Source organism: Anolis sagrei, chromosome 1, assembly GCF_037176765.1.
Source record: "Anolis sagrei isolate rAnoSag1 chromosome 1, rAnoSag1.mat, whole genome shotgun sequence".
In the NCBI taxonomy this organism is placed as follows: Eukaryota; Metazoa; Chordata; class Lepidosauria; order Squamata; family Dactyloidae; genus Anolis; species Anolis sagrei.
In genome coordinates this window covers 194,500,402-194,527,840 of record NC_090021.1, presented here as the reverse complement: position 1 = coordinate 194,527,840, position 27,439 = coordinate 194,500,402, and the positions used below count along the sequence as shown (strand labels likewise).

Sequence of the window (27,439 nt, the reverse complement as noted above, 5' to 3'; positions counted from 1 at the left end):
TACCTTCAGAATGTCCTTTTACTGAACAGAAGAGGAGGAATATCATGTGGTGTCAGTGACCAAACTTGTGGAACACAAGTTCTAAAAATAGCAAAATAGAGAAATTTGGGGAAGATAAGAGCCAGTAAGGTACAGTGGCTTGAATGTTGGACTGTGAAATAGAGACCCAGGTCTGAATCTTTGCTCAGCCATGAACATTTACTGGGTGAGTGTGGGGAAGTTACACTCTCTCAGCCTCAGAGGAAGGCAATGGCAATTTCCTTCTGAATAAATCTTACCTAAAACCCTTCCTGATAGGTTTGCTTTTGGGCCTCAATTAGTTTGGAATGAGTTGCAAGCACATCAGCAGCAACATTGACCTGTGTATTAATGGGCTCATTATGGTAGCAAGTTTTGTAAACAGAAGGGATTGGACTCTGTATCTGTGGAATAATGGCAAAACACAGATATGTGTTTGAACTGGGGAGTCTTGGTTGTTTTACAATGTAAAGGAAATTCAAAGGTAGATCATTGTGATAACCCACTGGGCTGAAGTTTGAATTGGATAGCACCAGATACTTATCACACTAGGTTACTTATTTCCAGGATATTTGTGTTATCGCCACTTTTGTTGATGCCAGTGATAATCGTATCACTGTCACTTGCAGTGCTTTCCTCATCTAACTTTTTAATTCTCTTTTCATATTCAGCAGCTCATATTCAGAACCTTTGTAATTATATTCTAAGAATCTGAAGAAGTGGATCATTATCCACTTTGCTATGACACTCTTTTTGTTGGAAAGTGCCATCCAACATGTAGTTGTTTTGCTTCCAAAACACTATAAAATGGTCAATTCCTCCCTCTTCCCTACTTCCAAATTCAGATGAATGTCTGTAAATGCATATAGAGTTATCCAAATTTAAATGGGCACTGAGCAGAAAACTACATGATGGATTCACTTTTAGGATTTTAAAGTATTATATATGAAAGTGAGAGATCTGAGTTCAAATAGCATTTCAGTCCTATTTCCCAGAATCTGATCCGAGATTATCTGACAGTTTAGACTCATATAATCCAGTTCAAAGCAAATAATCTGGAATTGGATCCTGGGATATGGGTCTGTATAGATACAACCTTAGAGTACCTTCTGTGTTTCTCAACCTTCCTAATGCCGTGATCCCTTAATACAGTTCCTCATATTGTGGTAACCTCCAATCATAAAATTATTTTTGTTGCTACTCCATAACTGCAATTTTGCTATTGTTGTGAATTGTAATGTAAATATCTGATACACAGGATGTATTTTCATTCAGTGGACCAAATTTGGTACAAATACCCAATACACCCAAATTTGAATACTGGTGGAATTGGAGGGGGGATTGATTTTGTCATCTGGGAGTTGTAGTTCCTGTCATTTATAGTTAATCTACAATCAAAAAACATTCTGAACTCCTCCAGCGATGTAACTGAACCAAATTTGGCGCATAGAACTCCCATGACCAACAGAAAATACAGGAAGGGTTTGGTAGGCATTGACCTTGAGTTTTGGAGTTGTAGTTCACCTACATCCAGAGAGCACTGAGGACTCAACCAATGACGGATCTGGCCAAACTTGGCACAAATACTCAATATTCAAATGTGAACACTGAATGAGTTTGAGGAAAATAGACTTGACATTTGGGAGTTATATTTGCTGGGATTTATACTTCACCTACAATCAAAGAGCATTCTGACCCTCAGCAATGATAGAATTGGGCCAAACTCCCCACACAGAACCCCCATGACCAACAGAAAATACTGTGCTTTCTAGTGGTCCTTGGTGACCCCTCTGACGCCCCCCTCATGACCCCCCCAGGGGTCCTGGCCAGGTTGAGAAATGCTGGTTTACAATCATATAATCAAAGGAAATAATCTAGAGTCAGATCCTGGGATATAGGTCAGCATACATCCAGCCTTAGAGTACCTTCTCAGCAAACCATCTAGACATATATTTTTGATAGTGCTTTTGATTGTTGCTTGCCTGAAATAACCAAGCTCGAATATGCTCCTCAGATTATTCAAGTTCACATTTTAAAGATGCTGCTATATCTATCTACCTACCTATCTATCTATCTATATGTGTGTGTGTCTTCATAATATTTTTTTTGTTCCTTTAACAGCGGGGAGAAAAACTTCCATATATTTTATTATATTTATGCCGGCCTTTATCACCAGAAGAAACTCTTTGAATATAAGCTCCCTGAAAAAAAACCTCCCAGGTAATTCTTACTCATTTGTTTTTAGTGCCACCCATAATTGGCTATTCATTAGCTGTTGCTTTCAATGTGATGTTTTAGAATCTGTCCTAATCCTTCCCTATCTCTTAAGGATTCCTCTTGTAATCCTCTCAAGTCCAAGAGCAGACATGCATAAAAGAATTATGTTACTTACATTTGTCTTGAAAATTAAAATCAGAATTAAAGCATCTATTATATTTTTCAAACTTTTTGGAACTTCAATTTCCCCAAACTTTTTGAAGAGAGAGTCAGTGCTTATTGGTTAGCATTCTGACAGCAGAAATCTAAATAAATGTTGCCTTTGGGAGTGCTAGTCAGCGATCTTTCGAGTAATGATGCCTTTTATCCTCCACTTTAATTCTAAGACAGGGCTAAATCTTGTCTAATGTGTATAAACTGCTTTCTGAAAATCACAGTGTCAAAAACAGCAACAATCTGCTAGCTGTGAATGTACAGTACTGTGGTGATTGAGAGAGGTCTTGGAAGCAGGGAGACTTTCACATGTTTACCAGTGTTAGAAAAGAATTATGGGTTTCATTTTTGCCCCCAAGGAAGTGCTTCAGGTCTCTGATTATAATGCAAATGAGCTTTTTGCTTATATACAAATGACAGATAATTGGTTTTGCCCATCTTTAGGAATTGTCATCAGTTCACTTTGCCCCACCTCTCAAAGAAAAGCATGTCCCACAACTCAGTCTCCCAATAATAACGATAATGATAACGATGATGATGATGATAATAATAATAATAATAATAATAATGTATTTATATTTCACCCTGTCTCCCTGAGGGGACTCAAGGCAGATTCCAGTGTACACAAACACAAAGGCAATCATGCAATGCCTAGAAACAGCGTAACAGAGAGGTAAAGGCTTCCCCTTTCAGCTTTGAGGGTGGTGCTCATTTCCATTTCTAAGTTGAAGAGCCGGCGTTGTCCGTAGACACATACAAGGTCATGTGGCCAGCATGATTGCATGGAGCACTGTTATCTTCCCGCAGAAGCTCTACCTATTGATCTACTCATATTTACATGTTTTTGAACTGTTTGGTTGGTAGAAGCTGGGGCTAACAGCGGGAGCTCACCTCATTCCACGTATTTGAACTGCCAACCTTCCAGTCTGCGAGTTCAGCAGCTCAGTGGTTTAACCCGCCTTGAGTCGCCGATAGGCTGAGAAAGGCGGTATACAAATACAGTAAATAAATAAATAAATAAACCTGTTGCACAACCATAGCCCCATGCAAAGAAGTGCAGTTGGCAGGGGTAACCATAGTCGTCCAAATGGTTTTAGACTGCAACTCTCATTATCCTTTATCATTGCCTAGGGTTCCTAGGAATTGAAGTCAATGAATATCTGAAGGAACAGAGTTACTCATCCCTGTGTAAGCACAGGTCTACCATTGGATGAAACCCATTGAATTCAATTTAGATGAAATTAATATTTGACTAAGAACTAATCTGAGCCAAAGCTCATTATAAAAATAACAGTCTTTAATTTCAGTGTTCCAAGAACTGAAGTCATGATACATTTCAATATATTATACCTGATAGCATGCCGTGCTTTCCCTGCTAAGTAATTCCAGAAATCCTATGTGTGTCAGGAGTGGGAAGCCTTTTGCCTTCCAGATGTTGCTGAAGTTGGAGGGCCGGAAATCCCTCACACCTTAATGTGGCATTTTCAAGATTTCTGGCTCTTCCAAGCAGCTTCATCCTCGTGGCCTTCTCTTTCTGAAATTATGCACTGATCTCACTTATCACTTTTCATTTAGGTATATTGATAACGAGACTGGAAAGGTGATGTATGATATTACTAGTAAAGAATCCTACGGAACCCAGTTTGAAGCAATCCAACATTGCTTTAGGATCATAGGGTTTACTGACGAGGTAAGTAATGACCTCTCAACAGCCAGAAAGATATAGTTTGTCATTTTTTAAAACAAACTATCACAGCAATGCAGAGATTTCCTTTGTGTGGGGCCAATTCACTTCAGGGCAGACTTATGTTTGTGGAAGAGCTGGTGATATTTCTTTGATATTGTGCTTGCAAGCAAATGTCAGTGCCTACAAAAGGGGTGTCAAGCTGAAATCCAGGTCCATTCAATCAAATCTATATTTGCATCTAAATCATTTCCTTGTTGTTTTCTCCACTTGGCTGGGAAAAATTTATCAAGGGGGAAATAAAACTAAGTTGGATGTTCAAGTACCTTTGCCATTTCTTCTATGAGCAGCAAGAGGCTGAATGGCGATGGTTCAATAGTTTTGCTGCCATACTGATAAATGCAAGGCTAGAGAGGGAAGGGTTACTGGTCTGTTTCTGGGCATAATTCAAAGTGCTGATTATGGCCTCTAAAGCTCTACATGGCTTGGGTTTAGATTGTCTAAAAAACAATGTCTCCCCTATTTTAGAAAACACAAGATCAGACTGGAGCAGATTCAGGTCATGAATTATATAGCCAACAAAGTAAACTTTTCCTACAGATGAGGTCAAAACAAAGGAAAGCATTTTAAGTCTTCTTAAAGAATTCTTTAGTTCTTGTGAAGGCTTTTACTGTCTTGAGTTCCCAATTTCAGGGGGAAACTGAGATAAAGATTGTGTGATTGTGTGTGTGTGTGTGAGGAGCAACTTGAGAAACTGCAAGTCGATTCTGGTGTGAGAGAATTGGCCGTTTACAAGGACATTGCCCAGGGGATACCCAGATGTTTTACCATCCTGTGGGAGGCTTCTCTCATGTCCTCACATAAGAAGCTGGAGCTGACAGATGGGAGCTCACCCCACTCCTCGATTCAACCCGCTGAACTTTCAGTCATCAATTCCTGCCAGCAGAAGGGTTTAACCCCTTGCGCCAAAAATAAAGTGATTGAATCAAATTATTTCCCTCAGATAACAGGAATTGAAGACTGAGAAAGTGATATATTTTCCGCACAAACCAACATGGTCATGCGGCTAATCAGTTTGGAATTTGGGGGATGTGGGTTTTCATTTCCATTGAAGACCCCTTGAAATTCACTCTGTGAACATGGGTCAGCCAAACTGTCTCTCAGCTGATCTATCTCATAGGTTTTGGGGGTGTTTGTTTGGTGATGGCGATGGTTGAGGTGATGGTTGAACTACAGGAAAAGATTAGACCTAAATATTAGGAAGAACTTCTTGGTGGTAAGGGCTGTTCGACAGTGGAATACACTGCTGCTTCGGAGTGTGGTGGAGTCTCCTTCTCTGGAAGCCTTTAAACAGACTGGATGGCCACCTGTCAGGAGTGCTTTGATTGTGTGCATGGGCATGGATTTGGACTGGTTGGCCCTTGGGGTCTCCTCCAACTCTGCGATTCTATGATTGTGTTGTATGTTTCTGACACAGAGCTTACGCGCAAGAGATTGACATGCTAGGAAAGAGGAAAGGTGGGAAGCCTGGAAACAGTTCTGACCCGAAATTTTATTCTTTTTGTTGTTTGTAGGAAGTGCACTCAGTCTATAGGATTTTGGCTGGGATCTTAAATACAGGAAACATTGAATTTGCTGCCATTTCTTCACAACACCAAACTGACAAAAGTGAAGTGCCCAATGCTGAAGCCTTAGATAATGGTAAACATTCGCTAAAAAGATTATTTGTGATGACCCTATATACTCATGTGTAGATCTGGAAACTTTAGCCAAACAAGTCAATCCCAAACTCAATGAGATTGACCTATGTACAGGTTAATGTGAGTCCTGTACCTCATCTCCTTTTTTAAGAAAAAGGGACCATCCTATTTTCTGAGTAAAGTGGTGAAAGACAAGATCTTAGTCTATCCTAGGAAACATAAAAGAAGCATGGTGCCACGCCTGGCCTTACTGGATGCCTGGGTGGGAAACTCTGGTGGTAGCAGGACAACCCTTGACTTATCCAGGTAGCCATAATTTTGTCTCCAAAACCTCCCCTTGACTTGTACAGGTCAACTTATACATGAGTATATGCAGTGTGTTGAAAGTAGGATATGTAAAGAAAATTCAGTTTCAAATAAGATGGTGACCAGTACCAGCAGCTTTTGTCCCATGGCATGCCTTTGTTCTCTCTCAGCTGCCGCATTACTGAGTATTGGCTCAGAAGAACTTCAGGAAGCTCTTACCTCCCATTGCGTAGTAACACGAGGCGAGACTATTATTCGGACAAACACCGTGGACAAAGCAGCTGATGTCCGTGATGCCATGTCAAAGGCACTTTATGGCCGACTCTTCAGCTGGATTGTAAATCGTATTAATACCCTGCTGCAGCCTGATAAAAATATATGGTAAGTTAACATATCAATAAACAGCATGTGTGCTAGTGGCATCTTCTGTGCTTATATATTTCTTTTTTGTTTACAGGATAAATTTACGGTTTGTTTTAGATAATGACTCTGAATGGCCTTCATGCTGTGATGGTGCATTTCTGTTTCCAGGACATTAACTTCAGTGTTTTCAAAGAATTGGCTAGAATTTAACTAAGTAGGTCAAAAGGATCAGTGTGGGGTTAACGTCCTGTCAAGCTACCAAAAAGGATATTAGTGTATTCATCACACAGTGTTCCCTTTTATTTATTTATTTTGCATAATCATCTTAGGAAATCAGAAGACATTTACTTCTTGAGAGAAGAGCAATGACCAATCTCAATAAAATAGTGAAGAGTAGAGACATCACACTGGCAACGAAGATCTGCATAGTTAAAGCAATGGTATTTCCCGTAGTAACCTATGGATGCGAGAGCTGGACCATAAGGAAAGTTGAACGAAAGATAGACGCTTTTGAACTGTGGTGCTGGAGGAAAATTCTGAGAGTGCCTTGGACCGTGAGAAGATCCAACCAGTCCATCCTCCAGGAAATAATGCCCAACAGCTCACTGGAGGGAAGGATATTAGAGGCAGTGATGAAGTACTTTGGCCACATAATGAGAAGACAGGAAAGCTCGGAGAAGACAATGATGCTGGGGAAAATAGAAGAAAAAAAGGAAGAGGTGGATAGATGGCATCCTTGAAGTGACTGGCTTGACCTTGAAGGAGCTGGGGGTGGCCACAGCTGACAGGGCTCTGGCGTGGGCTGGTCCTTGAGGTCATTAAGAGTTGGAAGTGACTGAATGAATAAACAACAACATCTTTTGAAGACAGTGGATCTTGGGATTAATTGTGGTCATGTTCTTTTTCTGGTTGACTATGCTTATCTGAAGAACACAAGACTCTGCTTGATTTAAGGGGATTATGTTCATTTAGAGAACAACCCTAACTTTGGGTTGTTGTAGGTTTTTTGGGCTATATGGCCATGTTCTAGAAGCATTCTCTCCTGATGTATCACCTGCATCTATGGCAAGCATCCGAACTTTTCAGATATTCACTAGCAGGAAGGTATTAGGCTTTGGACAATGAGTCCCTCCATTGGCTGGTTCAGAGGCAGCCTTGGATTCACATGGTTCAGGGGACTTTCATCCCTCCGAAGAGGATGAGAATTGGTCCTCTAACCAATGGCAGCCTGAACAGAAGTATACATTTCCTTTTCAATGAATTTAATGGAAGGAGTTTTTTAATCTGCTGGAGAAGAAAGAAGGAGTGACCACCTGCTCCAGCCAGCAGGAACTGGTGAGGCTTGGGAAGTGGTGGAACACTTATAGATGTCTGACTCTTCATCCCAGTTAGGTTTCCACTGTTGGCTATTTAGCCACCATAATGTCAATCTCTTTTGATAACACTGCAAAAGAGAAGTTGAGATTAATATCTACTGGAAGTATGCACCCTCACTCTGCTACTTATTACAGTATCTATACAAGTGTTTTGTAAATATTTAATGTGTGACAAAATATGCTCTGTCAGTTTGCTTCAAAGTATTACCTTCTTTGTATATTTTCAGAGCAGAGACTCAGTCATGGAGCAAATATTTCTTTTATTTATCACCTAATTTTTCAGTTGTTTTCATTGGAACTTAATAAAATAATAGATAATAATTATCCAATGTCATTAAGCTTAAATGCTTAGAACCAGGTTCCAGGTCTGATCTGACAGGTTACAAAACTGAGCCTTGAAGAGCACTGGTTCAGATTTAGACTTCAGTTTTCCATTTATTCAGGGTGACATTATTGCATTGTTCTGCCAAGATTAATCATCTGCGGCTTTTGCTTGTTCTTTCCCTGTCGCTCAGCAATGCTGAAAGTGGAATGAATGTTGGGATACTGGATATTTTTGGATTTGAGAACTTCACAAGGAACTCATTTGAACAGCTATGCATAAACATTGCAAATGAACAAATCCAATTTTATTTCAATCAGCACATCTTTGCACTCGAACAGGTAAACTCTCCTTTATTGGGTAGGTTAGCTCTGTGGTGGCATTTTTCTGGATTGGCGCTTATGGGACAGGGAAAGATTTTATTATTTCAGTGGTATGAAGGTTAGTTGTCCATGTGTACCCTCCTTTATGTATAAATCTGTCAGTTTTCCCCAAAGTTTAGAAAGTCAATTTTTTCCCTGGATGTGGTTTCATTCATTCAGGGATGGGAGAAGCCTTATCTGTGGATTCATCCATGTTGATCAAAAGCCTTGGGATTTGTTCTGTGCAGAACTTTTATGTCCAAATAACATACCTCTTCCAGTCCATTGCAAGTGAATTCTCAGTATCAGTTGTAACTTTTAAAATCTGGAATGGGAGGTGGGATTTTTCAAATTCCTGCAAATATCCAAAAGTGATAGGGCTTGATTTCTACATCCAGCCCCATTGCCTCAGCACTAAGACATCTGGGTAGTGGCTTTGATGGTGTGATGAATGGGGTGAGTGCCCTTTCCCATAGCGCTTCTCCTCTGATCTTCAGTACAGAGAGGAAGCCCTGGTGTGTTTAGGGCATCTGGATGTGGGAGCAGGAACACTTGTAATAATGAGGCCAGCTGCTCAGACACATACATACTATTTTGTCTTGGGCAAATGTATTTCTGATACTCCCCATCTTTCAGTATCTGCTACCTGAAGTAGCCGTAATGCTCTTCCCAATGACTGGGTTGGCCTTGATAGCATATTATAATGCCTAGTCATTCGACTAACTTTGTGGTAACATTTAGATCTTGTTGACTTTCCTAATGTTTTAGATGGAATACCAGAATGAAGGGATTGATGCCGCCATGGTTGATTACGAGGACAACCGGCCACTCCTTGATATGTTCCTCCAAAAACCAATGGGTTTACTGTCTCTACTTGATGAAGAAAGCCGATTTCCACAAGCCACAGATCTTACTTTAGTTGGTATGTTGTGTCCAGAAGATCCAAGCTGTTATTGTATATAGACCTTGGAAGGAGAAAGCAGGACAGTTATGTATCTTATTGCATCTCACTGTTGTTAACGGCTGTCAAGTCATCTTCAACTTATGGTGAGCCTATTAATAAGGAACCTTCATATCACTCTATCCTCAACCACCCTGCTCATTATCCCAGGAAACTTCTCCTACCATAGGATCATATTCAGGCAATGCAATAACATCGTTGGATCCTGGCTATTGTTTTGGACTGGCCTCTTCTGTAGGAAGTGAGTAAAAGAAGAAGTCATAGGGCCCTATGAAAGTATCTCCCAGCAGGCTGATTAATTTATCCAGGAAAATGTTAGAAAATTGGCATTTTGCAGGCATTGTGTGCATGTGTGTGTGCTTATACACACACATAGTGTGCATGCAGTTTTACTACCATTCCACAACTGATGCAATGGATCACTTTGTGAGGGACTTCTGGGAGTAAAGATTAGTTGAGCAATTCAGAATTGTGAAAACAACAGGGAGAGCGGGGTCTGCTATTTACCCTCTTGGCTTAAGCTGTCTTCCTACTGACTAAATACAAACTGTTTGTTGTTATTCATTTTGTGCCAGCTGGTCAAATACTGAGAATTTGCACAGCTCACCCTAGACATCTGCTTATATTGGAAGCATCGTTCCAACTTTCTGCCTAGACATATTTCCTGTTCCAATTGCGATAACATGCAAATAAAATGTTGTCCTATTTCAGGTATTGGCCAAGATGATTTGTTGTCTTTCTCTACATATGCCATTCTCAACTGTTATCCCATATCATTTGCATATCTAAAATAAAATTATTGTAGTTTCTTGATTGTAGAAAAGACAACAAGATTATTAAAGTTGGCCAAATTACTGAGTAAAATTCATCTAAGCATATATAGTTGCTGTAGCATAGAAATTAAGAAACTAAATTGTGAACTAGGAAATTTCCAGTTTTGTAACCCTTTCACACTCCATTTACTGCTCTTTAACATCATGCCTGCATCCCATCAAAGCATTTTTTATTGTTGTTTTGCTTTGGTTGCAACCAGAAAGGAGCTTTCTTTCAGAGAATTCTATGGCCCATCCCTGAACTGCAAATCCCAGGATTCCATAAGATTCTGCCACAGCAGAGACCGTGAAATCGTAGTGCTATAATTCTAAAATGTGCCTTGAGCCATAACAGTTAAAGTGATGTCAAACTGCATTCATTGTACAGTGTAGATGGACCTTAAGCCTCTAGGAAGTCAGGGTTTTTCCCACTTGGCCATGGAAATCCACTGGGTGACCTTGGGTAAGTTTCACACTCTCAGAGGAAGGCAACTGCAAACCTTCATCTGAAACATCTTCCCAGGAAAAGTATCTGATAAGCTTGCCATGGGTTGGAGTTTGCTTGAAGACACATAAGACACAACAACAAGGCCTGTGGGTGGACTATTGGTACACTCAACAAACAAAACCCTAAAACAAACAAAACCATAACACTGATCTTCCTTACAAAGACAGAGTATAGGTTTTCATTAGCTTTGCACATGCTGTTTTATAAGTGTAACTGCAAGTTTAAAAATAACTTTAGGAATTTGGATAGAATGATGGCATACCACTTTTTTTTACTAGAATACCAAAATGCAACAGTGCCGAGTATCAAGTTAGAAATGTACAAATGTGCTTTTGGAATTAAGGACCATGGGTGTCTTGGAGGACATGTCCAGACTGGCATTGAGCTCACAGTTCATGCACACCACACCCCACTTTTGTGTTCTTCTCCTCCCTTTGTGTATCTGACAACTATCTTCCATCACTGTAACCCTATTTAGAAAGAAGAATTTTTATTCTTTATGCTATGAAACTTTGAAAGAATTAGAAATAACGATCATCAGCACTTACTTAACCTCCACTGTTGAATCTACTTTATATGCAAACCCCATAATCAATCTTATCGCAGTGGGGTATTTTGCTACCAGACCTTTTTGCTCAGCCCACTCTTCAAAGGCTGGGTGTGAAGAGCAGTTTCAAGGTTTCTGCTAATCTTTGTTGTTATCTGTCTTTAAACTGGAAAGCTCTTCATATTCAAACAGTGGTTCTTGAATTGAATTCCTCCAGATGTTTGGGATGTCCATTTCCAGCAGAATTGACCATTGGCCATGTGTACTGGGGCTTTGGGGTGTCAAAATCCAAAACTTCTGTAGGATCAAACCATTGAGACGTCACTTAACTCTTCCACAGTTCAAAGAGAATTTCCTTTTTTTAAAGCAGAACATATGTCTGCCTTAGACACAAGAGTTATAAGTAGATTCAGTCGTGTATTCTTAATGTTTTTTAAAAGTTAAGCCAAGTAAGATAAAAAGTTTAACATCACTCCTGGCAGTCTTTCTTCTGCATCAGATAAATAGTTGGACAGGGAGCTGATAGGAATACAAGGGAAAAGTGACTTTCAACAGAAAGGAAGAAATCATGAAAATGAACAAAATCTGTCTACCAGTATTTTTTTTTAAAATCCTCTAAAATCATAACAGTAAATAAAGAACAACACTTCTTTATAAAGAAAAACAGGGGAATTCCAGACAAGAAACAATCAGGGCCAGCTAATCACCTCCCAACAAAGGATTGCTCCGGGCAGTAAGAAGCCAGATCTTGAAACTGCTAGGCCATTAAATGCTACCTCAAACAGACAAGAGTTCTTTTCCCCACCTTGGTCATTCCACAGATATATAAACCCCATTTTCCTAGTTTCCAACAGACCCCTCAACCTCTGAGGTTGCCTGCTACAGATGTGCGCAAAAATTCAGGAGGGAATGCTTCTGGAACATGGCCATACGGACCAAAAAACTCACAGCAACCCAGAAAATGGCTTATCTGGAAGTCTGCTGGCTGAATTCCCTTTTTAAGTGAATGGGAAGAAAGAACAAAAGAGTCAGGAGACTTATCAAAGAACTAATGTCAGAAGCCACCTCTAGGTGGGGAAAACAACACTATCAATTCTGATTATGTAGTCAGGAAGCAGCCATAATGGGTAAGGAGGAGGATGTGCACTTGGGGAATGAGACATTAACAATGTTTTCTCTTTTGGAATGATTAGATAAATTTGAAGATAATTTACGATGCAAGTACTTCTGGAGACCCAAGCGAGTGGAGCTGTGTTTTGGCATTCAGCACTATGCCGGAAAGGTAAAGGCTGTACAACTTGCATTAAATCCAAATGTAGGAAGTCATTCCACCCTTACATTTCTATTCAGTTGCTTTCAGATTTGCTGTCTATATTCAATTTTCAAATGTGTCTGCATTTCAGAACTTAGATACTGTCTTTTAAAATCACAGTGCAACATTTCCAATTTTGAATTGTTTCATCAAAATGTAAAATAATGTACTGCACATTTAAAAAGACATTTCAAAATTTGGATCCTTGCTGAGTGACATGAAGTGAAAAGCAAATTTCAGGTGCTCCTCCTCCTGTTAGATTATGTTGTTCCAGCTTGTCCAGAAGAGTCTAAGTCTGGACTTTAAAGATCTATCAGGACTTTCTAGCAACCTGTCCTACTCTCATCTCTTTCACCATATAGGTCCAGTATGATGCTTATGGCTTTCTTGAGAAGAACAGAGACACTCTTCCTGCTGACATAGTGGTTGTCCTGAGGACCTCAGAGAACAGACTTCTGCAACAGCTTTTCTCAAGCCCTTTGACCAAAACAGGTACTCCACAGCTCTAAAGGCACATTTATACTTTGTCTTAACTGAGATTGCAGGTAAAGGTGAAGGTTTTCCCCTGACATTAAGTCAAGTCATGTCCGACTCTGGGGTGTGGTGCTCATTTCCATTCCTAAGCCGAAGAGCCAGTGTTGTCCATAGACACCTCCAAGGTCATGTGGCCGGCATGACTACATGGAGTGCCATTACCTTCCCACTAGAGCGGTACCTATTCATCTACTCACATTTGCATGTTTTTCAAACTGCTAGGTTGGCAGAAGCTGGGGCTAACAGCGCTCCCCAGATTCGAACCTGCAACCTTTTGGTTAGCAAGTTCAGCAGCTCAGTGGTTTAACCCACTGCACCACTGGGGGCTCCAGTCTACTTAGAATCTACCTGGAAAACAAACATTTATTCACCAAAACAAGCCAATCCCTTTAAAAGTACAAAGTGATTAAAAGCCATTACAAGCCACAGTCAACACTCCACGTTTGCACAGAAACCCCATTATTTGTGTTTACTTGAGATAACACTTCTCAATGAACCCCTAGGATCCCTAGCATCATCCTGAGGGCAACTTCCACCATAAATCAATCATAGAACTGCAAGGGGACCTAGGTATTCCTAGAGACATGTTATTTCAAGGAATCTCTAACTCTTCCACCATGATTCTATGGCCAACTTCCTTAAAACTGGAGAACCTAGAGATTCCTAGAGGAAGCCTATAGTCAAACCTGCAAACAAGGAAATGTGAAGGGTTGACTGTCTTCATTTTACAATCACAAAAAATGAACAAAAGCAAATTAACTATTTTTCATTCTGTGCCCCCATATTCCATATGGAGAACAAATTATGAAGAATATTGACTGATTATTAGTCTATTCACTATGCCAACTCCACAGTCTACTAGACATATCTTTCTGGCAATGTTTTAACCATGGGTCTAGAGCAGTGGTTCTCAGTCTGTGGGTCCCCAGATTTTTTGACCTACAACTCCCAGAAATCCCAGCTAGTTTACCAGCTGTTAGGATTTCTGGGAGTTGAAGGCCAAACAACTGGGGACACACAGTTTGAGAACCACTGGATAGTAGACTTTATAAGTAATTAAATCACTAAAACTCTATGTGCTTTATAACATGTATAAGTTCTCCAAAGGAAATGGTTGGGCATTTTTATTCTGCATTCAGTTTAAGGTTGTGGAAGATAAAAAAATGGCAGTTGTTCTCTTTTGGTTGCAAAGTGTTGCTCTTAAGTGCTAAGATTTGTTTTAACATAATTAACATGCAACCCAGTGGTGCAGTGGGTTAAACCGCTGAGCTGCTGAACTTGTTGACTGAAAGCTCACTGGTTCAAATCCGGGGAGTGGGATGAGCTCCCTTTGTTAGCCCCAGCTTCTGTCAACCAGCAGTTCGAAAACATGCAAATGTGAGTAGATCAATAGGTACCGCTGCGGCAAGAAGGTATCGGCGCTCCATGCAGTCATGCTGCCCACATGACCTTAGAGATGTCTACGGACAATACCAGCTCTTTGGCTTAGAAATGGAGATGAGCACCCACCCCCAGAGTCGGACACGACTGGACTTAATGTCAGGGGAAAACCTTTACCTTTACTATCTGCATGTGGAGATTGATTCAACAACCCAAATATTGAGCCATGGCCACCATATGAACCCTTTAGAGTGGAAATAAAGACTGAGGAAGATGGTTACCATTTTTCCCTGGAATGGGGAGGGAGGGAAATAGGGAATGGATAATGTATCAAGAAAACATATAATAAATGGTCCAATTGTTAAATAGCTGATAGGAATTGAAATAATATGTTGAAATATTAAGGAAATGGTTTTGTATTTCATATGTCAAGAGAAGAATCCTGGACTGATAAGAATGTGTGTAGTTCAAGACTTATTAAGCAGAAAATTTGTACATGGTTGTTTGTACAGTCATTGTTGTTCAGGAAACCATATTTACTGAAATGTAATGCTCACCTCTTTTGGTTAAATTACATAGCTAAAAGTGAGGTGTGAGTTAGATTTGATGTCACGTGAGAATTGCACACATAAACCCACCTGCACCCCTCTGCCAGGTCGAGGCTGGCAAATTCACCAGCCTCAGCCTGTTGGAGGGGCACAGCTTTCTAGCTGGCCTCATTCAGGAGTCCTTCTAAATGTCCCTCTTGGTTTTTTAGGCCTCATTAATAAGGCCTTCACTGGAAAGCCACCACCCATCCATCAGGCTGAGGCCAGCGAACTGGAGAAACATCCCTTCCTCTTTTTTGTTGGCCATTCTGAGGCTAGTAGCAGAACAAGAGAAAATTTTGCATTACATTCAACAACATTTTTTTTTGCAGTGTGCAACTTCAAAATAGAGGTGTGCATTACAATTGATGGTGCATTATACTTGAGTAAATACAGGTATTTTCTTGGCAAAATGATATTATGTAAAGAGAAAATGCTGTTTTCTGTGCAAAACAACATGTGTATTTTGCATAGAGCCAATTGTCTTCAAAAACTGTGTGGCTTTCAAAAACATTCTTGTGCTGGGAAGAACGTTGCTAGGATTATTCATTGCTTTCTTTGTAAAGGAATGTAGTGATGAATTCCACCACTAAAATTATTTTCACACCAGTGAAATGTGGCTGTGGGAATAAAATCATTTTGGTGAACTAAGTGTTACTGTAAGTTCAGTTCGTGATTCAGTTACTTTAGTTGATAGACGTTTCCAGTAAGGCCTTTGTCTGCCCAGGGCTAAATGTGACACACAAGGGTCATACATTGTGCCAGGAATTGTGCCAACTTTCTGACTTGCTGGTACTGTCAGCTGCTGTGTACTAGCAGTTCATGATTTCGTGTTAAAACTAACAGTTTGAAATAACATTTAAAAGCAACTTCAAAATTAGATTTCATATAAAACCAAGAAGAGTTGAGGCCTCTTAAGTAGCCCTCCCGTCATGACTTCTGAGCCACTCTGGGGAGAAAATCCCATTAATAGAGAGATGATATTGCCCTGGGGATGAGAAACTGAGCTATGACCAAGGAAGGCCCGGTTTAAATCTCACGTCTGTTATATAGGAGCAGCTGGTGGCTTCTTTTTCAGTATGACAATGAGTGCAATCTGGTTTTCCAACTGAATTTTAAAAAAGCGGCTCAAGAGTGCTCAAACGTAGCTTCCAAAATAGGTTCAGTACTTTGGATAACTCCCTAAAAATTCAGATTAAAATCCACAGGGGATTCATTACTTCACTGAAATGCAAGGTACCGCATGCCATTGCTGCCATGAACTTACATGGCAAGCCTCATCCATTCTCTCAGCCTTGGGCTCTACATTATGGGAGTAAATAATATTCACTTGTCTTGTTGTAAGTGGGGTTATTGTAAGTGTTACTATACCAACCAAACACTAGATAATGCATGTGAAGCACTTTGAAATCTGGAAAGACACCTGCAGCTCCAGTGACTGTCTCGTTCATTGTTGTTCTTGTTGTTATTAAACCAAGCACCGCAGCTGGAAAAGATTTTATTTGTAGTCACACATAATTTAACTTCAGATGATGACAGCACCTGGAGCTTTTCTCCCAGTGATCTCATCTCTCATTCCTCTGAAGATGAACTAACATCTTGCATTTGGTCCAGAAAAAAGTTTGGCATACATTGAAGCTCAGAATGGATTGATGTCAGATGTTTCTGGATGTGAGCATCTGACAAAAAATGTGCTCCCACATTCTGGACCATCGGAAATTTCCTGGCTGTTTTCAAGATGAAAAACTTGGCAGTCATTTCCTAGTGCCAAATCTAGGCTTGTTAGGATGTTAATTTCTCAGGTGGCAGGTCTGTATATTTGGGATGTTCCACTTTCAGGGATGATTCTACCTAGTCTGCATCACCATTTGCAGTGGAGTTCATTCAACAGACACAGAAGCATCTCTCTGGTCTACTGTTAGGGATATTTTGGGGGAAAGGTCCACTAAATGAATAGGATGTTGGTAAAAGAAAATAACCTCCTGTATTCTATGGACCTTTGGATTCTTCATTAGTTGTTTATGAGTGTTCCTGTTTATGAGGGGATCTCATTAAATCAGTTTTGGAAAGACAGTAAAATCAACCTGTGGAGACCAGTGTTCATTGACATGAGTGCTAGCACATGGGCTGGGAAGTTTCAATTGATTTCCCCACGTTTGGGGATGAAATTGAAATACAGCATACTTCTGTATCCATGGGGGATATGCTCCTGAACTTAACATGAAAGTGAGAAAACATGGATAATAACCAATAGTACTGAAATGATCAACTTCTGCTGGAAATTACCATACAGTCGCCTTGGAGAACCTAAAAAGTTACTAGAAGGATGTCCTCTCTAAAAAATTGCTAGTTTCTCAAGGATGGCTTCGTGGTAATATCAATTGGAAACATAACCTGGAAGCATCACACAGAATTACTTGGAGGAGTTTTAAAAAAGACGATTCCTCACTCAATTTTAGTCTCAATTTTAAGTCTTGTTTTTAAATGTTTATTCGTTAAAACATAATTTTTTTAGTTGCATGATGGGTAATTTGTTATAATGTCTCATTATTGCCTGGTGTTGATGTCTACTATGTTATTATTTGATTTATGGTTTGCTTATCTGCTTTTTTGGTTGCACTTCGCGGCATTGAATGTTTGCCGCTGTATGCTGTGAACTGCCCTGGGGGCCCTTCCACATAACCCTATATCCCAGAATACCAAGGCAGAAAATCCCATATTATCTGAGTGTGGATTCAGATAACTCTGTTCAAAGCAAATATTGTGGGATTTTCTGCCTCGATATTCTGGGATATCGGGCTGTGTGGAAGGATCCTGAGTCCCCATTGGGGAAATAGAGGAGGACAGAATTATTATTATTATTATTATTATTATTATTTTCATTCTAAAACAGAACAATCCATTTCTCTACTTTGGCATTCTCCTGCCTCAATCTGCTGCTCACATACCAAGCCTGGGTGATATATATCAGGCAGGACTGGATAATAGATAGAAAAGATTTGATAACCTTTTTGTTACAGAAAAGTCTTTTCTGTACCGTAGAATGGGAAGCACATATCTCTAAGAATGTTTTGAACTTTTAATTCCCACAAATAGACTGTGAGGATGGGCAATGACAAAGTGTTCACGTAGTTGTAGTCTAAAACATTGAGAGGCCTTTGGCAACTTGGTGACAGAGAAAGGCAATGGCAAACCCTCTCTGAACAAATTTCAGAACCAGAAAACCCATGATAGGTCACCATAGATTAGAAACCACTAGGAATCACAGAAATGCAACAGTAAAAATCTAATTCTACAGCTTCTACATTTCTGATTCTGCAACTCTCTCCAGAAGTTTCAGATATCTGTGCAAAGAATGCATAAGAATAGTCATTTGCCAGTTTGCTTCTTTGTCAGGAACTCTGTGCAGTTCAACACATAGAAGCAAATGGGAAGCACTTTTTGTGGGTGTGCCAAAAAACCACATGGATCTTTGGACCAAGCAGTGTCATTCTATCAAACACACCACATAAAAGATAACCTGTACATATGTTCACAGCAGGATGCAAAGGAAAGCTGTCAGTAGCCATGGCTTGGAAGAAAAATAATTCATTTGTAAGTAAATAGCCTATCAACAGTATAATAGAGATGATAAATTATACTTGTAATATACTTACATGATGGCTCTTAGGTGTGGCATGACTACTCCTGGTTCAAGAATCTCAAAAAAGCCCTAATGCATTGTGGGGGGAAAAGGTTATGGTTAAGAAAGAAAAGCGTCTTTTGTGTTTACTATTTAATCCCAGGTTCACTCTTCAGAAAAATACCATAGGCAACAAGCTGATGACAATGGTAAATGAGCCATCTTTATAGATAAAGCTTCCCTTATATTTTCTCTGCATCTTTGGGAGGTCTGGTGATATTTCTTGCTTCTTGAACATTCCCATTTGCAATATGTTACTGCTGCTACTGCTGTTGTTGTTGTTGTGTGTCCTTAAGTCATTTATGATTTATGATGACTCTAAAATTAACACATCAATAGCTTTTCTGGCAATATTTGTTCAGAGGGAGTTGCCTTTGGTCTCCTCTGAGGCTGTAGGAATGTTACTTAACCAAAGTCATCTAATGGGTTTCCATGGCTGAGAAGGCTATTAATATAATATAATGTAATATAATAATACGTTTATTTTTGTACCCCGCCTCGATCTCCCCGAAGGAACTCGGGCCAGCTTACATGGGGATGAGCCCAAACAGCATAATTAAAATACAGCTCATTAAATATATAATGGCAACATACAACAAAATAAAACAACAGCATTATAACAAAAATATAAAAACAAACATCAACCAACTCTGGTCTATAGGGTTGTAGTTCAACACTTAAACTTATTTGCTATGAGAGGGATATTCAAATAGCCCGTGCACAATCCAGTTAGTCTGAGTTCAAAATATGTGGAATATTCCACCTACGGTAATCAATTGTAAAATTATCAATTTCCACCTATTTCCAGATGTACCATAAGTGAACAGTATGCCCCTCTGTGGACATCTAGGGGCACACAGTCAAGACTGGTGCATTTGGTAGATGGAGAACGTATATGCAGTCTCACTCTGAGCAGTTGAATAGCTGTGAGATGTTAGGAGGACAGAGTAATAGTCTATTCTGCATCATCTTAGTTGCTTGCTACCTTCAATTGAAATTGAGAATGTGATATCAGCTTCACATGCCAACTTAGTTTGCTTATCTATGTGGAATGGTGGGAATGCCATCTTGACCGGGGCCAGATGTAGAAAATAGGGAAGAACATTGTCCAAAGAATGCAAGAACATTGTCCAAAGAATGCCCCAGAAAGCCCTAATTTTATGGGTTTTGGATTAAAACTTGGGGGTAGGATTGTCAGTAAGAATAGGACAGATCTTGACTGCACTGAAAAACATACTGATTCATAGAATCATAGAGTTGGAAGATACCACATGACCATCAAATCCAATCCCTTGCCATGCAGAAAAAAAACACAATCAAAGCACCCCCGACAGGTGACTATCCAACATCTATTTCAAATATGTTAGAATGTTTTTTATAAGCAACATGGCTGGAATAAAACATTTACATTTTGTTCATTGTATCATTTCTCATCTAGACTTTATGGACTTCTGTTGCAAATGCTGTTTAAATGAGGTTCTTTTAAAAGTATGACCAGATGCTTGATAAAGCCTGTAGTTAACTGAAGAGCTTCCTGTGGTGTGAATCAAAAAGCAACTGTCAATCACTGCATGCAAAATTGATTCACTGCAGAAAAGTTATAGCAAAAAATAGAATCCAATCAAACAAGAATTCCAGTTACATCATAACACATACTAGAATTCCGATTAAACAATGGAAATTTATCTGAACTCTGCATTACATGTAATTCAGCTGGTCATCTGAGCCGTGTTCCTTTGTTTGGATCCAGTTTTTCCACAGATAAAGAGCTTTCTGAAAGATGTTGGGCTCATCATCTGTACTGTTGATTTTCTTGCTTGGGAACTCTTGGTTGCATTTTTATAAAGTGGAAAAGCATGCTCACTTTAACAAAGCAAACAGATTCCCATTTTGAGAGTATTTAAGAGATGTTTCAGTTGATCAACCCTAAGGCCTAAATGCTCTAAAGACACCAGATCTGTCTCATCTTGAATGTAACGTTGGTTTGTAGTAATTATTTGCTCAAGCAGAGTCAAGCAGAGTGCAACATAGCCAGTGCTTGTACTATAGAACAGAATGGAAATATGCAGCACATTTTGGTAAGGTTATAAAGTAAAATGTTTGTTTGTTGTTGCAAGACATTCATCTTGGATAGAAAGGAAGATAGAAAAAATTATTTATATTTGGTCATCACCATCATCATAGGTTATCACTTGTGGCTGAGTAAGATTGTCTTCCAAGGGTGGAGTCTTAGTGGTGAGTCCGTAAATGACTGTAGAGCTTTATTCTGGATGTGCATGATCTTTCGAAGTAAGGACATACATTTCCAGATGGAAGGTGGGCCCGATACACCTTCCTCTTGGCATGTTTCTCTCTTTTGTCCTCCATTTGTACCTCTGCGAAATCCACAGCACTGTTGGTAACAGCTGACCTCCAGTCAGAATGCTCGAAGGTCAGGGCTTCCCAGTTCTCTGTACCACAGTTTTTAAGGTTGGCGTTAAGCCTATATTTAATTACCGCATCTTATGGGACTAGATTCAGTGGCAAACGACAATCTAGCCCCGGTCAGCCATGGAGCTGGCTGGCTCCCATCAAACAACATAGTGCCAGTTCCATGAGTGCAGACGGGCGGAACCTGCATGCCGCCACCACCCTAACATCACAAGAAACTTCCTGTGTTGCCCAATCTATGTGGGAAAACTATGCACATCATGCAAGCCCCACACTTCTCATGTGATCACCCTCCCAGTGAGGTGGGCAATGCAGGCACTGCGAGGCATGGGGTGTCAGATTCCCCACACTTTGCAGCGAAGTTGACTGCCACCTCCTCCTGCTGCCGTGGCTGTCTAATGAGGTGGTAAATCTCTTTTGCTGTCCATTTTCTGTTCTTAAACTGAGAGTAAAGTAACTGTTTTGGGAGACAGTGATCAGGCATTTGGAGAACGTGGCCAGTCGAGCAAGGTTGATAGTGGAGGATCAGTGCTTCAGTACTAGTGGTCTTTCCTTGTTCCAGAATGCTTGTGTTTGTCCACCTGTCTTCCCAAAACATTTTAAAGGCAATGCTGATGGAATCATTCCAGAAGTTATAAATGTTGCATGTTTTGCATGACAAGTACCTAAAAGCTGACTCTTCAATTTGAGAGCCATCCTCAAGATAGGAGCTTCATGGTTGGTTTGCCTCTCAGACAAAAACTAACTCCGGGGATAGTGGGGGTCCCTTCAAGAAGCAAAAGGCTTTAGTATATAGATCAAGGAAGACAGAGGTGGATCTAAAGAATAGCCGTATATTCTAGAGCTTCCTCCTCTAATCACTGTATACAAACATTGAAGGGTGCTTAACTTCCCACACAATTCTAGTTAGTACTTGGATGGGAGACTGCCTGTGAATATCAGGTGTTCCAAGCTGTACTTCAAGGGAAGGAACTGGCAAAATCACCTCTTACTGTTTGCCCAGGAAAATCCTATGAAATTCATGAGGTATTCATAAGTTAATGGATGACTTAAAGACACAAAACACACATTTGATTGCAAATAGTTAGCTGAATTTCAGAATGGGAATGCTATAAGTGATAAACCTGCAGGAGAAATTGGATGATCGGTTTTGCCTGCAGTTCCTTCAGAGTGCCTGATTATATGTCTGTAATAGAGAAAACTGGGATTGAGATAGTATAAGAATGAATTAAATTCATAATAAATCAGGTGGGTAAAGGTTTTCCCCTGAAATTAAGTTCAGTTGTATCCGACTCTGGGGGTTGGTGCTCATCTCCATTTCTAAGCCTAAGAGCTGGCGTTGTGCGTAGACACCTCCAAGGTCATGTGGCCAGCATGACTGCATGCAGTGCCGCTACCTTCCTGCCAGAGCAGTACCTATTAATCTACTCAGATTTGCATGTTTTCGAATTGCTAAGTCAGCAGAAGCTAGGGTTAACAAAGAGAACTCATTCCGCTCCCCAGATTTGAACTGGTGACCTTTCGGTCAGCAAGTTCAGCAGCTCAGCAGTTTAATCCACTGAGCAGGTACAATTAATTGCACCAAACATTTCTTGATGTTCACATAAAGATCACCAGCTTTGAAATCAAATATAAGATGTCATATATGAAAACTACAACCTTAAAGCATACATTGGATTCCTTCATTGGATTAATGCTGTTGTCCTGGTCTGTTCCCAGTTTTTGAGCTTATATTTATATCTGATCTCTAGATTTCTGTCCTATGCCAGCAAGTTCCACTAGGTGGTGCTCTCACAGAGCAAAGAATGACTTTCAAAAGGGAGAAATACAATTTTCTACACAATTCATTTTCCAAACAGTATTGCTCAGGGTAGTTTGTTTTTTTTAATGCATTTTCACCATCTCAGTAGAAAATCTCTACTCATTCCTATACAATTTACTAGGTGAAGTTATACATATCAACTCAGAAGTCAGGCTGAATTCATCAGGTTTATTCCAGGAAAAGGGCAAACTATGTTACCGCTTAAAAGGACAAAACTGAAGCAACTGTAAGAAATTTTTTCAAAAAAGGACAAAATGTAAAGTGAGATCATACTCTTTTCGGAATCTGTTATTTATTTACATTGCTCAACCATACAGCTATTGTGGGAGGAGTTGGTCTTTCAGATTAAATGAAGGTATGTATCTTCTTGACATTTCCAAACATGACCTATTATAACAGTAATATTTCTCACTGCATATGAAATATAATTTGACTATGATATTCTGATCTATTACTTTGTCCCTGCCCAAAGCTTCAAGTCAAGTTGCAAAAAAGGGCAGAGAAAGAATTTACCTTTCTCCTGTTATTTTATTGCTATTTTATTCTATTTCTATCCTAGTATGAAACCCATTACAACAAGCTTGAAACAAGATTAAAAATTCACAGTAGATGAGTTAAAACACAATTCAAGATGCTATCAACCATTAATTTTAAAAATATAAACTCCTTCAAAAAAGATATCAATAGGGATAAAACTACAGTACTCCCTCAACCCCCAGGAGCCAGCACTGTGTAGGGGTTTGAATGTTTCACTAGGGCCCTGTCTACAGTCATATAAAATCCAGATTATCTGCTTTGAAATGGATTATATGGCAGTGTAGATTTATATAATCCAGTTCAAAGCAGATAATGTGGATTATCTACTTTGATAATCTGGATTATATGGCAATGTAGAAGGGACCTATGGCTCTGGAGACCAGGGTTCAATTCCTTATTTGGCCATGGAAACCCACAGGGTGATCTTGGGCACATCACACTCTCTCAGCCTCAGAAGAAGGCGAAGGAAAAAACCCTTTGAACAAATCTTGGCAAGAAAACTCAATGACATATTCAATATAAGGTCACCATAAGTCAGGAATGGCTTGAAGGCACACAAGAACAACAACAACAACAACCAACAAGCCATCTTCCCTACCTAATTATCAATTAATTATCAAATGGCTGTTTAAATAAAAAAAAAAACATCAGCAAGGGGCCAACCTAGCTTCTCCTAGAAGGGAATTCAGCCCGAATGTGCTCTTGTTGTAATTAATCTTTTTCTATTTCCTCTTGTTATTGATTAACATTACAGCCAGCCATCAACATTTGCTGGGGCAAATGTTGATGGGGCACAGGACCACCATGAAAGTGGAGGGAGGGGGAACACCAGAAATAAAATGCTTTTATTAATCTGAGGGAACCCCTCTGTACGAATCTCTAGGTCCTCCAGTGTTTTTTTATAATCAGCTTTTGCCAGATGCTGACTATAGAAATATGTGCTGGCAGCCTAGAGATTCCTCGAGAGGAGTTCTCTAGGAATATTTAAATCCTCCAGCACAACTTATGGGCATTTTCCAGTTGAAGTTACCATACAGCCTCACTGCAAGATCTGGAGATTCCTACAGAGACTATATTAATCATATCCTCAAAAGTTAAACCCACAAATATGGAGGGCACAGTACAGTTCCAAGGAAAGACCCCTTGTCCCTTGGTCAAACACATGATTTCCCTGCAGAAGTCCCCAGATCCAATCCCCACATCTTTAGATAGGGCTGAGGAAAAAAAATTCTTCTTGAAACTCCTGAGAAGCATGGCCACTAGTTAATACTGGCAATGTTTAGCTGGACCATTGCTCTGATTATTTCTATGGCAGCTTCTCATGTCTCTACATGGTGGACCAAAAGTCACAAAGAAGTTTCAGAATTTAATAACTCCTTTATTTTTGGTTTTTAATTTACACTTTGTTTAACATCTTTACTAATGATCAGCCACAGCCACCACTCACAAAGAGCTTTATATATCCTGATGACCTTGTCCTAACAACACAAGCAAATGACTTTGAAACAGTCGAAAACCAACTTACGAATGCCTGATAAGATCTCTCCAGCTACCATAAAGATAGCTACCTGAAGCCTAACCCTGCCAAAACACAAGTGTGTGCTTTCCACCTACGGAACTGTGAAGCCAGCAGGAAATTGAAAGTTACCTTTGAAGGCCAAGAGATCGAACTTTGTTTCCATCTTAAATATCTTGGCGTCACCTTAGATCGAAGACTAACATTTAGGAAATATTGCATGAACACAAAGCACAAAGTAGCAGCACACAATAACATCCTGCAGAAACTTACTGGCAGCGCATGGTGAGCAGACTCAAAATTAATAAGAGCATCAACCCTGGCCTTGTCTTACTTAACTGCTGAGTATGTCTGCCCTGTTTGGCACAAGTCTGTTCACGCAAAGCAGTTGAACATAGCATTGAATGAAAGAAACATGCAGAATAATCACCGGATGTCTCAAATCTACATTCTACAAGCTAGCTAGTATTGCGCACCCGCCCCCCCGCCCCCCCCCATGTGTGACAGGAAGTTGCTGCTAACCATGAGAGAAATAAGGTTGAAAACGGTGAAACCCATCCTCTGCATTGCTATCAGCCTCTTCCCAGTAGACTCAAGTCAAGGAAACGTTTCATGAGAACCACCACTCCTCTTAATGTTTCCCCAGCAAGAGAAGGAGTATCCCTCTGGGCAGCTAAACCAGGAAATCCCAATTAGATGGCCCCCCACAAGGATCTGCCTCCAGGGGCAAACCAAGAATAGTGAACTTGGAAGTTCCTGAACAGACTTAGAAGCAGAGTGTGCAGATCAAAAGACAACTTGGCAAGATTGAACTACCTAAAAGAATCCTCAGCCGTGTGCAACTGTGGAGCAGAACAAACAATTCCACATCTGTATGCTTGTCCACAATGCTCTGCCTCATGTACAGAGGAAGAATTGTTTAAAGTACAGACAGTGCGGTTGCTGGTGCCCGTTTCTGGTCAAAAATTATCTAGCTGCTTATGCTCCTTCCATTTTTATCAGTTTTATACTTATGTATGTAATGCTTTTGACAGTAAATAATAATTGACACCGCCATAGCATCATATACAGTATGTATATTTTCAATTTTTTATTCACAACATTATTCAAACATTGGGTGCCTTTGTGATTTTGGCCCACCTTGCATTTGAGCCTGATTGTCTCTCTTGGTTTTTTTAGACAGCATCACTCTCTAGTGAACACTTCAGCCTTGTCTCTCATTCTGAGGGGAAATCTAGTTATATCAGACAGCCGATGTTTTAATGGCATCTTCCTCCACAAATTGCACATTTGGAGAAACTAGGGTGTTGTGTTTTTTCTTCTCTGCCACTTGGATTCCAATATCACTATGACTGATGAATGTCTGATATATTATATTTATTCGCTTAAATGAAATATGCTTCCACTTAAGTTTATGCTCCTTTCCCCATCACTTTTATTTCTATGAACAATCAAAGAAAAAAGACTCCAGAGCAATTTTCAATGTATAAATTCACCTCATAACTAAATGGAATGGAGGTTGGGGGATGCATGCATGCTACCCCTACTGAAAGATAACTAGAGATGACCTCTTTTTTTCCCTCAGAATAATAGATGGGGAACAAAAGCTATTACAATGATAATGTCTCCATTTACAGATAAATCAAAATGTGCATTTTCCAAGAGTCGAGGAAAGTTAATTGAAAGTCTAGCATGCATGCCTTAGAAATCAAAAGGATTTTCCCCCTTACTTTTACATATCTGGCCCATATGATAAAAGCTTGTAAAAACTAATTGTGTTTTGCCATGTTGCCAATGCTTTGTGTGCAAAGAGCAGCCCTAGATCACAGCTGGGCAAAGGAACAGTTGTGAACTTTATTGGCCCGCAGATGTGGGACATCAGTGGACTTAATTAAATCAAACTTAACCAAGTCTAACATATGAAGGTCTTTGTTAAACTTCATAGGCTTCCAGAGAGCCTCTGCATAATCTCAGGATTGATTTGCGTGACTGAGGGCCCTTCCACGCAGCCCTATATTCCAGAATATCAAGGCAGAAAACCCCACAATACCTGCTTTGAACAGGGATGTCTGAGTCCACACTGCCATATATTCCAGTTTAAAGCAGATATTGTGGGATTTTCTGCCTTGACATTCTGGGTTATATGACATTCTGGGTTATATGGCTGTGTTTCCCCCATTCGATATTACTGCTTTCCCTGATCTGACCCCCCAAGCCAGTATTTTCAGGAGACAAGGATGGTGGAAGTTG

General features: G+C 39.9%; 1 protein-coding gene across 4 annotated transcripts in view; it reads left to right on the top strand.

Moving 5' to 3' along the window:
• Positions 1-27,439, top strand: part of MYO3B (myosin IIIB) — a 310,362-nt gene that overhangs the window by 159,556 nt on the left and 123,367 nt on the right. For all 4 annotated transcript variants that reach the window (XM_067471635.1, XM_060778850.2, XM_067471630.1 and 1 more), the window contains 8 exons: positions 2,140-2,238; positions 4,024-4,138; positions 5,707-5,833; positions 6,309-6,519; positions 8,393-8,540; positions 9,330-9,483; positions 12,583-12,671; positions 13,064-13,193. In XM_067471635.1, coding sequence (XP_067327736.1) covers positions 2,140-2,238; positions 4,024-4,138; positions 5,707-5,833; positions 6,309-6,519; positions 8,393-8,540; positions 9,330-9,483; positions 12,583-12,671; positions 13,064-13,193 — 1,073 coding nt within the window. The remainder of the gene's footprint in view (positions 1-2,139; positions 2,239-4,023; positions 4,139-5,706; positions 5,834-6,308; positions 6,520-8,392; positions 8,541-9,329; positions 9,484-12,582; positions 12,672-13,063; positions 13,194-27,439) is intronic.